We start from the raw sequence: 12,364 nt of genomic DNA on the forward strand, positions 1-12,364 counted from the left end.
TATGTTAAAAGTTTTAATACTGTTGTGAACATGGTTCAAGATAAAAGAATTTGCTTTGGTGATGATCAATATAAATTGAGATCAAATTTGGCAGTATGCCACTAGAATGAGAATGTGGACAGAGACTATACATCAGTGTAGAAATCAAGAAATCCTAATGCACCAGCTACACAAAAAGGAAAGAAAATTTACAAAAAACTAACTTATAATTACAGGATAAACATTTGGAACCACTAAATTTCTAGTTTCTTTTAAAACAGAATAATTTTACCAATGCATTAAATTTACAAGTGCTAACTTTTATCAACATGCTAATATTACTGATCAACATAATTTTTTTTATTTCAACTACAATTAGTATTTACAGAGTTGATGTAGTTATTAATTTTAGACCGGATTATAAATATCTACATAAAGGTAAATTCCACATGTGTTTGTTTTCTGTTTTACCATGCTGACTTCTATAAATAATTGATAAGATAGTTAAGCCCCTCCCATTTCCTTATTGGCTTATAATTGCTATCCAACCGGATTTCTATCTAGGTCGGCCCTGGCCTTTAAATTAATATCAATTAGAATAAAAAAATGGCATGGATGAAAGTTTAGGTGAGTTTCTTTGTGATTCATTTTATTGTTTGAATACAGGAAATATACTTCAAGCACTTTGAATAGTCTCAGAAAATGTTCGTAAAAAATACAGACTAATCTGTTGTTTATTCAATGTTATATGTGTAGGTTTTTTCTTTCGTTTATCGTGTTTATCGATCTACACGTGTACAGTGATATAGGTTTTCTTTCATTTCTCGATATGGGTCATTTTCTAAATGAATGTCTTGCTATGCACAACCTTTATGTGAGCTGCAGAAAAAGCGATCAACATGTTCGTATATAGAATCCTTTCAGAACTATTTTATGTGGAAAGTAATTTTTATACTTCCTGATTTATATTTAGATACGATGAACTATTTTTGTATTAAAATCAGTACAAAACAATTATACATTTAAAAGTCACAATATCACAGGACTTATCTTGGCGATAAACGTATACGTGTATTGTTGATTTAAGCTGACTTTACAAACAATATTAAATTATTTGTGTTGTTTCTCTTAGTAGCCATACACATGGTATATAATTAGGTTAATAATTCTTATCTAGTACATTTATAAGTTGACACCATTTTGCGAACCATCATTGCTTTCTAAAAGACAGTCACTTTTTATCCAAGAAGAAATAAAACATTTGCATATTATTATAATATTTATTAAGAAAACAATTATACTAACCAGAAATTTACTTCAACCAGACATTGTGGTGCTATTGTGTGAAAAAAAAGCCAAAAAGAGACATTCTTTTGCCTCGACTTCGACACAAGTCGCATAAAGCGAGACATAGAGATTACAATCCGACGGCAGCGACGACGCTTGAACTCTTTGTATAAAGCTTTATATTTCAGAAGGTAGAAAATCTAGATGTTTAATACATTGTTTACGGAAGCTTTATGTCACGAAGTTTCTGTCTGCCATATGTCTTTAATCTAATTTTCAGGGTTCAGCGACTGCTTGCAATAGAAATTACAACTTTTCTCATTTGAGATATTCACTTATGAGGAATAGGATAACTTTATTTGTTGTATTGGATTCGTGCATGGTCTACATGTCCGTCAGACAGGGTTCACCTGACGTCGACCTCATTTCGGTGATCAAGGTTAAGTTTTCGTCCGCATCTCATACACTATAAGCAATAGGTCAACTATATTTGGTGTGTAGAATGATTGTATGGTGAAAATATCCCATTGGCAGGTTTCATCTGACTTTGACCTCATTGCATGGTACGTTAATTGGTCAATGTTAAGTTTTTGTGGTTTTGTCATTTTCTCAGATACTATAAGCAATAGGTCAACTGACCTTGACCTCATTTAAGAGTTCATTGGTGAATGTTCAGTTTCATGGTTTTGTCTGTTATCTGATACTATGAGCAATTGGCGAACTATATTTGTTGTACGGAATAATTGTTAGGTGAACATGTTTGTCTACCAGGGTGTATCTGAAATTGACCTCATTTTAACGGTTCATTAGTCAAAATGAAGTTTCCTTGTTATGTCTGTTTCTCAGATACTATAATCAATAGGTCAACTATGTTCGGTATATGAAATAATTACATGTTGCTCAAGTTTTCGGGCAGGATTCTTCTGACCGTGACCTTATTTTAATTGTACATTGATCAATGTTATTTTTTTTTAAAATTATATCTGTTTCTCAGATACTATGAGCAATAGGCTAACTATATTCGGTGTAATGTATGAAATTCAATCATTATAAGTAAAGGAGGTGAGACATTTCAGTGCGTCTTGTTTAATTATGACGACACTTTGTACTTATGATGGCTATTTATTATATGTCTGAAGATTTCAAGAGCTTTGAGCACAAATACTTGCCGATGAAGAAACGAAGCATAACACCAGACAGTTTCGTAATTCTTTTTTAAATTACGAAAATATAGTGAGTATTGCTGTGCATACGTCCGAGATAGATCTCAATTTGCCATGAACAAACTATGCAAAATATACCTTAGACATACACTTATAATACTATAAAAATCCAGAAAGCTTTATATGATATTGTTTCTTACAGTAAAGGAAGAGACGCCATTGTGTGATGCTTGTGACAGGGATAAATGTACAGTGTTTGCTGATTTTTGGTGTCGAGAATGCGTAGAAAACTTGTGCGCACCATGTGTAGTTGTTCATCAAAAATTGAAAATGACAAGCGAACACTATGTTCTGCCCCTTTGTATCAAAAAGATCATCAGTACACACATTCTAGAAATTCCAGTAACATGCAGTAAGCATTCAAATCAGTCTGTTCTGTTTTATTGTTCTGAACATAAATCTGTCCTCTGCAATCTTTGCAAACAAGAACACCAAAATATATGTCGTGAATTAGAAGAAATAAAAGGCAAAACTGATAGTGACAGTTTTATTGGAAACTTCGAAAACAAAGCAGAACAAGTTACGGAAAGTCTTGATGAACGTATTGAGGAATCAACTAAAAACAAAAACTGTATGCAAGCTGAATACAATAACATACAGGATGAGATAAGACATTTCTGTCAAGAAATTAAGAACAAGATCGATGCATTACAGAATAGGTTAGTAGAAAATTTATCACATCATCATTCGAAAAGAATAAAAAAAGAAGACGATAATATTGAAACACTTCATAAAGTCCAATCAAGTGTAAAATCCATAGAACACGATATCAAAAATGTCAGAGACCATTTAACAAAGAAACAACATTTTGTAATTCTGGTTGCGTTAGAACACGAATTACAAAAAAAGATGGATGCCCTTTCTCGTCTACCTACCGATGAGGACAGAATTCAGCTTCGTTTCCAACGATCAAACTTACTTGATTTGATTACAGACCTTGGAACTATTTCTTCAACACAAGTATCTACCTGTTCTTCGTCAAACCAAACTCTAAGTGTTGACGTTATTGCACATGAAGATCGTAGACTGCAGAATGACGAAATTTTTGCAACAAATATACTACCAGAGTCAGAGATCACACTTATGAGAGAGACCGCATTTAGTCAAGCGAGAGTTGAAACAGGTATGCACGATTTGAATGACAAATTTGATACTGATTGCCAGTCAGATGGTAACGAAACTGTTCTATACCAAAAGGAATCATTAGACTTCGAGTTAGATACAGACAATATACCTGGACCAAGTGATCTTTTTGGTGAATGCTCAATTACGATTGGCGCTAATGGGATAACAAATGGGCATGCATTAGAAAATATTGCAAACTTAGAACAAGACGAAGTGTTAGACAACACAAACGCTAAACGAAAGAAGTACATTCATTTAAAACAGAGTGTACAAATCAAGAAAATGTTGAATGAAGATTTTGTTATTACTGATCTATGTTGTTTTTTCGGAAAGGACAAAATTGCACTTGGAGATTCCAAAAATCAAAGAATCTTTATTTGTGAACAGTCAGGCAAACTGTTAAAATCATTCGAATCAATAAAAATACAGGACATGGCTAAGTCGCCAATATCGGAGTCTTTTATATTTGTTTCTATTAAAGACAAAGGCATTTTACGGTTGGAAAATGGAGAGGAAGGATACCATTTCAGTAAATATTTTGAAAACAACAAGGTATCAGACTTAGCTTCTTATGGAGATAAATTAGCAGTTCGTATCGGTAAAAAGGCAATCAACATTTTAAATTGTGGTGAAAATTGTGGTATATTGCAGTGCAAGAAAGTAACAGTGTCCGTTCCTCCTGAACATTTCGATTGTGATGCGCAAGGCAACATAGTTCAAACTAGTCAAACAAGTGATTATGTTTTGGCATACGGCCTAGATGGAACTACTATTTACAGATTCCAAAATTCTGACTTACGAAATGCACAAGGTTTAACAGTAGACAGCAACAGGAATACTTATGTATGTGGATACGAATCGAACACAGTTGTAAAAATTAGTCCAGACGGTAAAAGCCACCAGGTTGTGCTCGGAGAAGATGATGGAATTATGCAACCATATGATTTAGATTACAACAAATCAACACAAGAACTTATGATCATAAATGACGATCACAAATCCATTAACATATACAAATTATAATTTTTTTAACATCAAAATATATATCACAAACTTATCGTTGTCACGTGACTAGTGTGTGTAAAATGAGATGCGACCCGGGAAACGGACAATCTCGGAATTTAATCGATTAGGTTACATTATAAGAACTCGATGTGAAGAAAACAACGCCATATATAAAGGAATACGTGCTGGTATGTTTTGATAAAATTATTTCTGAATTAAAATATCAAGTACACTTTTACACACTTTTCTGTGTATTTTGTAAACGTTGTTTTGGTTTTTTTTTTTGTGTTTGTGTAGAACGTTCTCTTGAATTTTATCCTTTTTATACGTTGTAATAAAATTATAAATCTCACTTGTCACGTGTGCAATATTTTAAATGCTCGTAAAAGACATTTTACACAGTAATGTTCAGATTCAATAATACAATAATACAATAACTAATTACACTGGCATTTAGCGATAAAAAGGGAGTCAGTTATTTTAAAGATAGCTTTTAAATATTGACCTGAATAATTTCATGAACAAGCATAAACAGAAACAGAATTATGTTTTACAAGGAACCAGAATCCACTAACACAAAGTTGGCAAATGAAAACTTTGAATATAAAGATATGAAGAAGTCTTTTGGTGCCCTTTATAGCTTGCTGTTCGGTGTGAGCCAAGGCTCTGTGGTGAAGGCCGTACTTTGACCTATAAATGTTTACTTTTTACGCATTGTGACTTGGGTGGATAGTTGTCTCATTGGCACTCATATCACATCTTCTTATTTATATGATTGCCAATGAGACAACTCTCCACAAGAGACCAAATGACACAGAAATTAATAACTATAGGTCATCGTACGGCCTTCAACAATGAGCAAAGCCCATACCGCATAATCAGCTATAAAAGGCCCCGAAATGACAAATGTAAAACAATTCAAACGAGAAAACTAACGGCCAAATGTATGTGCAAAATAATGAACGAAAAACGAGTAGGTTACAAACAACAACGACAACCACTGAATTACAGGCTCCTGACTTGGGACAGGCACATATAGAATGTGGTGGGGTTAAACTAGTTTGAAGTCGCCAGCCCTCCCCCTAACCTTGGACAGTGGTGTAACAGTACAACATAAGAACAGACTATGAAAATCAGTTGAAAAAGGCTTAACTCATCAGATGGATACAAATAGAAATACATCTTGCAAAAACACAGTGTGGACGTGGCAGGGTACTTATACATCCCCACAACAAAAAGACACTAAGTTCAGATCTAAGAGTACTCGCAGTTACTGACAGCTAGTTTAAAGCAAATACAAACTAATAAAAAAAATCATGCATCTAAGACTAAAAAGCTTGAAAGCTATTGCATATATAGCATGTTTGGACATTTCGTATGTTTTGAAAATGGCACTGTATTGACTATTCTGTGTGTTTAACCCTATTCGACATGTATTCTGTATACTAATGGTAAATAAACAGAATGTGTAGTAAATGTTCATGGTACAATCAAGGATTGTGTTCATTGAAATTATTCTTATGACTGTGTTCAGTTTCTCAATAAACCCAAGTTCAGCTAAAAGGAGGGCACAAAACAATATGTATTTCTACTGTAGGACGACCTATCAGGTCAATGCAAACTCCTTTAAAATTTTCAACAGGAACGAAATGAACAAGCATCAATAGTATTTTAAACGTCGGGTAAATTAGTAATTTTCAGGACTGAAATACAGTTCCATTGAATTTGGTTTCTAAAAGTAGAAATCTAGACATGTCATAAAGCTTTTAACTTCTAATTTGAATCTGCACCTTCATGTTATCGAAAAAGGATTCAATTTGGCCAAAAACCCGTCTGTATTTGTAGAAGTTGCACAATATGTATGATGGGGAACCGGGTGTAAATTGGAACCTTTAATCGATAGTGATTTGTTATCTCCAATTATTCCCTTTTGTTTACTAATATGTTAACTTTGCGAAGAAATGTTATATGTAATCTATATATGATAGAATTGAACCGAAGCCGGAGAAAAAAGAAGTTTTTTTCGGGGACGATTAAACAAATCTACCATATAGCGGTACACGTCCATATCCAATGAGGAGATTAAGCTTTTATTGTATATAACGCATATCCGTTGCATATCCGTTGATAAACAAAGCGGAAAAGCGTTTTTCCCTTTAGGTTTTTTTTAACGAAAAATTTGAAAACCAGAATAGATTGATGTGCATATATGTAAAAGACAAACTATAGAAGGTTAACGATTTTGAATTCCCTTGAATATTAATTTTATATAGATTCTTTTGTTGTAATCCAGATATAGCCAACAATAAACTTCCCCCTAGCAACACGGATTTCGTCCTCGATAAACATCTACTAACTTACCTCCAGCTACACTAAACAGTACACCGATTGCTTTCGAAACCAATGTTCTAAGCCTGCCAACGTTTGGAATCTTCACACCATTTAAATAACATTTTATTTCTGGTATTCCTGAACCAGCTGCAACTGGCTGAAAAAACCAACCAAAAGAAAACGGTACAGCATCATATAACTTCTACCTGATTTAAAGACATTGAAAAATAAACAAACTAGCCCATCTTTTAATTAAAACATGAATGCAGATGCGATGCAAATAAATATATATAGTACTTTGTTTAATAAAAAATATTTAAAAAACTTTACAAAATAGATTATCTAATTAAAAAAAAGGTATAAATGGTGCTTATCAAGTCAATATTTCTCACATCTTTAATACTGATAATAAAATTTACAGTTACGAAACATTTGCATGTGTAACAAATGAGTGAAAAGAAACCTGTGTGAACTCACCTCAATGATAACTAATGAAGAAGCTATTATACAAAATCCAACATTAAACAGAAGCAACCAAAGAAAAGAAACAACAAGACAGCCATCGTCCATACATTTGTATATAGCTGTGTTTGTAAGGAAATTCAAATTAATGAAATATGTTATTCAGGTGCGCATCAAGGATTTGAAATTAGAGGGGTATGACCCTTTCAACGAGCGGAGAGAGGCGAATTTATTTATTACGTTTATTCCGCCAAAAAAAAATATTTTTCTATTTTAAAAGCCGTCCCTTATTTTTCATTTGTTTTCACTTAAAACAATGAGAGATAGGTGAATATACAAAGAAAGCGGTTTATATGCTACAGTACTTTTATCATACATCTGTATATACCATATACAATGAATTTAAAATTACCTTTGGAAACTCGTAATGTGATTAAGGTTCCACAAAATTACAGTGTACTCTTGTTACTCGTTCTCTCGAGTAAGTATATGTTATTTTATTATATCAGTCAATGATTTTTAATAATACTTATGTCGACTTGAATGGCTTTGGGTTTCTAAACTTCGTTACATATCGGAGATTTACTTTTTTCTACGATTTGATTGCTTCTTTTTTTTCTTTCCTGTTTTAAAAAACATATAAAACATGAACAATGGGGTAACAATAAAAATGATTGACTTAGATTTTAGCTACCAGACAATCTTTTTCGTCAAATAACAATTCTCTTCAATGAAATCATTAACACAATGCTTCGGATTAAAATCAAACAAGACATTACAAGGAGCAGTATTTCAGTGGTTGTCGTTGGTCACTGTAAATTATATTTGTTTTTCGTTTATTGTGTTGTTCATAAATCATGCCATTGTTGTTTTTTTTCGTTGAATTGTTTTACATTTTGTCATTTCGGGGGCTGTTATAATCATTCTTATAGCATTTCACTAGGTTCTTTCTGGTAATATACACTAGGTACATTCTTAAATCATTTCATTAGGTACAATCTTATATCATCAAATCAGGTTCATGCTTATAGCATTCATTAGGGTCATTCTCATAGCATTTCTCTAGGTACATTCTCATAGCCTTTCACTAGGTACATTCTTATAGCATTTCAGTAGATACACTCTTATATCATTACACACAAGGTCCATTCTTATAGCACTTCACTAGGTACATTCTTATAGCATTTCACTAGGTATATTCGTATAGCATTTCACTAGGTACATTCTTATAGCATTTCACTAGGTACATTCATATAGCATTTCACTGGGTACATTTTTAAATCATAACATAAGGTACATTCTTAAAGCATTTCATATCGGTAATTGGTTGATTGGTATTGTTGCATTATGTCCAGTAGAAAATAGTTCATGCATGATCAGAACAACAAATTAACCATCAATGCAATAGGTGCGTTCTTCAAGTTAAAATTCCGCCGAATTGGAATCGTAAATTGAAAATTAAAAACTATTTTAATTGACAAATTAATGGAAACCAACAACCAAATCAACCATTAACATGGCAAGATGGAACTGAGATATTTTATTACACCTCATTGTCAAAGAAGACCAAGTGCAAATCTACTGTCTATAACAGTACAAATTTATGTAAAAGGATACAGCCTTCTACTGAGTTATATTTCCACTTTGTCAAAAGTTTTACAACGTAATCGATAAAAAGTGCAACCTAAAACATAAATATGTCAAATAAAATATAAATATGTGTTTACATTCAGGAACACAAAATTGTGTGGCTACATAACGTATTTGCGTTTACTGTAAACTTTGCATTGACCATAAGCATCACAACAGGAGATGGTTATACCTACACTGCTTTAAGGGAGCTACCATTTGATTTTTAGGGGGAGGGGGGCTAGAATGAAAAATGTTGTCCTGCATTTTTTTTTATAGTTGTAATCTCTGTTCTGCCTTTTTATTTTTCACTCTATTCGGTCCTGCCTTTTTTTTAATTAGTTTATCCTGACTTTTTTTACATAAAATGTCATCCTGCCTTTTTTTTTACTCAAAACTCAAGTCCTGCCTTTTTTTCAAATTTCACCCTAGCCCTCCTATAAAAATCAAATGGTAGCTCCCTAATGGTGCTCATGTGATGCATGTATAGCAGGAGACGCTTACCATGTCAAATCACCCTGCCTCGCTCCTTTTGGAGTTTATTCGATCCCCTCATTTTGTGCTTATTACCTAGATTTGTCCTCTTAAGGATGTTCGCTCCTATTGTTTTTGACTTTTGTCAGATATTCGGAATCCTCTGGTTTTATCAATGAAGCGCCATTAAAAATATTGCCCACTAACCCCTACTTTTCTTTTCATAATTTTATTACATATAGTTTAAAAAGCCATATTTGAAAATACTATAAAATTCTTGTTATTTTTTCATAGTTTTTAATAGACAAAAGGTGCCAATGTTTAATGTACGAAAAATCTAGAGAGAATCATTTCCCGCCAAATTTTCAATGGCTATTATCTCGAAAACGAGGACACGGACCCTTCAATTATTTCTGCTTTTTTAGTTCCATTTATTACATGTAATCAATTTATAACAGTCTTTTAAAAAGCTTGTTATTTTGAAACAGAGTAGCGAACATCCTTAATCGATTTATGAGACTTAACATCGATAAACTACTGTAGCCTTACTCTAATACTAGGATTAGTATTACATTTGGGTTTAGAGCTCATTTTCAATCATTGGTCTCTAAGAATTTTGTTTCGTACTACATACTGGAGATATTTAACATATCCACACAACGTACTTTAAAATTGTATGGGAGTTCATGTAATTGTCTTAGACTAACAACGTATTTACATGGACTTGTCAAATCACAAATAACATATGCACACTTAATCAAACTTACAAGTCCTGTGAATACTCCAACAAGTAACGTGACTACCCATTTTATAAACTCTACTTTCCTCGCTGACTAGAAACGTAAACAGAAACATATATGCGTTAACATCCTACAAATTCAAGGTTAATTTGCATAAAGTTGCTATGTTGGCACAGAGTAAATTGTAATTCATTGTTCAATATTTGTGTAAATAACGCTATTTGTATTTAAAAATATTACGGTAATATTGGAGTATATATGAACTCTAAAAAATAATCAAACTCAAACTTTAGAAAAAGATCAATGTGTCTTAAAGCTTTCTGTGTTCTTGCAAAGACCATTACTCTTGGTATATCCATGTTTCTAATATACAAGCATTCTGCTTTAAACATATACATATTGTTGGTTGTATATCTAATACAATTTAAATAGTGCTAAATATCTATTAACATATAATAGCTGATGGCCATATCACTTTCCAATATTTTGTTTTACATCACCATCCATGTCCTTTGATTGTTTGTAGATAGTTGTAGTAATGGCAATCATTCCACAGCTTCTTGATTTTTTTTTAATCTAATGCTTTGAAATGAGCACGAGAGATACAATCTTGAAAAACCTAGGACTACATGTGTGCGTTGCTCAATTGCGTGTTTAGCGTTTACCAACTTTCGGGTTTTAACAAACATTGTTCCAGAATATTGACCGTAAAGGTCTCTCATAGAATAGAAATAAGAAGATGTGGTATGAGTGCCAATGAGACAACTCTCCATCCAAGTCACAATGTGTAAAAAGTAAACAATTATAGGTCAAAATACGGCCTTCAACACGGAGCCTTGGCTCACACCGAACAGCAAGCTAAATTAATTCAAACAGGAAAACCAACGGTCTAATCTATATAAAGAACGAGAAACGAGAAACACTTAAGAACCACATCAAAAATGCTTATTTTTGAATTATTATTTACATTTTAAATTTTCATCAGATGTATATTTGGGATAACGGTGAAACATGCATTTTGGTTTTGGTTTGTGATTCTTTGTTTAGCTTCATTTTCATTTCTCTTTTACTTATCAATTTTCTGTGTAGGTACGAGTAATTGAGTTTTAGAATTTCCAAAGTTTCTGTATCACACCTTCGCTTGTGCATTTTGAGGTTCTTACAAATCTATATGTCGTATTTTATACATGTAACCAACTTACTTTTTATTCCATTTCATGTAAGCATGTATTAGTCCTCTAAGTTTTGGTACAGAACCTTACCTGTTTGTCGCGTAAACTATCACAGTATTCCACAAAAGGCTCATTATAACAGTTGTCATAATTCAAACTCTAAAAAAGAGAGATATCGCCGTTTTCAAGTAAAAATTATTTGGATGATTTGTAGATACAGATACTTCAAGCTTAACTCAGGTTGAACTTAAGTTTACAAACTTTGCAATAGTAGTGGAGAAAAACGGCAAAGAACATTTTAAAAGTAATTGTAATTTAGGAAGAGCTTTATTCATTTAAACATTTATGAAAAATTAATATATATTGCTCTGTCATAGAAACTTTATTTGAAAATAATTTTTTGTGAAAAAAGAGTGAAAGTCTGTATAGTAAGTCCACAATCTTAATATCAACAGTTAAACTCTAATCACTAATTATTAGTCTGACTTAGGAAATGTTTCTCAAACCTGATCTTGTCTTCAGTCTTATTATATAGATTAAAAAAGTGTTAAAAACGAAGACCACAAAAAATTGTTGACCGTGACGTCATCAACGTTTTTCCATGGTTTACTACGGTTAAAATGGAATTTAGAATTAAATTATAAGAAATGACTGTAATATTTTTTCTGTCTATTCGAAATAACATAAAAAATGTGGTGCACACTTTAAAATAACCCGCTACGCGGGTTATTCAGTGTGCACCACATTTTTGATGTTATTTCTTCATAGACAGAAAAAATATTACAGTCATTCCTTAAATAGACTTTGGACAATAACGCCTAAATATTCAGTATACATATCTAAAATATCCTACCTCATAATCTTTTCGAGGCAGTTCCCCGCTATTATGAAACCTACTGATCACATGACCACTCTCTTCCTGAAAATGTTTGGATGA

At 32.5% G+C, this 12,364-nt stretch overlaps 2 protein-coding genes across 2 annotated transcripts in view; one reads left to right on the forward strand and one right to left on the reverse strand.

Moving 5' to 3' along the window:
• Nucleotides 1–12,364, reverse strand: part of LOC127719263 (H(+)/Cl(-) exchange transporter 6-like) — a 91,341-nt gene that overhangs the window by 70,831 nt on the left and 8,146 nt on the right. Inside the window, exons 2-7 of the mRNA XM_052225279.1 lie at nt 12,281–12,346; nt 11,518–11,586; nt 10,283–10,348; nt 9,030–9,096; nt 7,428–7,534; nt 6,981–7,107 (exon numbers count right to left, since the gene is read on the reverse strand). Coding sequence (XP_052081239.1) covers nt 6,981–7,107; nt 7,428–7,534; nt 9,030–9,096; nt 10,283–10,348; nt 11,518–11,586; nt 12,281–12,346 — 502 coding nt within the window. The remainder of the gene's footprint in view (nt 1–6,980; nt 7,108–7,427; nt 7,535–9,029; nt 9,097–10,282; nt 10,349–11,517; nt 11,587–12,280; nt 12,347–12,364) is intronic.
• LOC127720431 (uncharacterized) lies at nt 535–4,971 on the forward strand. Its single transcript, XM_052227019.1, has 2 exons — nt 535–606; nt 2,632–4,971. Exons 1-2 carry the CDS (start codon nt 591–593, stop codon nt 4,635–4,637), a joined length of 2,022 nt encoding a protein of 673 aa, XP_052082979.1. The 5' UTR covers nt 535–590; the 3' UTR covers nt 4,638–4,971.

Source organism: Mytilus californianus, unplaced genomic scaffold, assembly GCF_021869535.1.
Source record: "Mytilus californianus isolate M0D057914Y unplaced genomic scaffold, xbMytCali1.0.p SCAF_11, whole genome shotgun sequence".
Taxonomy (NCBI): domain Eukaryota; kingdom Metazoa; phylum Mollusca; class Bivalvia; order Mytilida; family Mytilidae; genus Mytilus; species Mytilus californianus.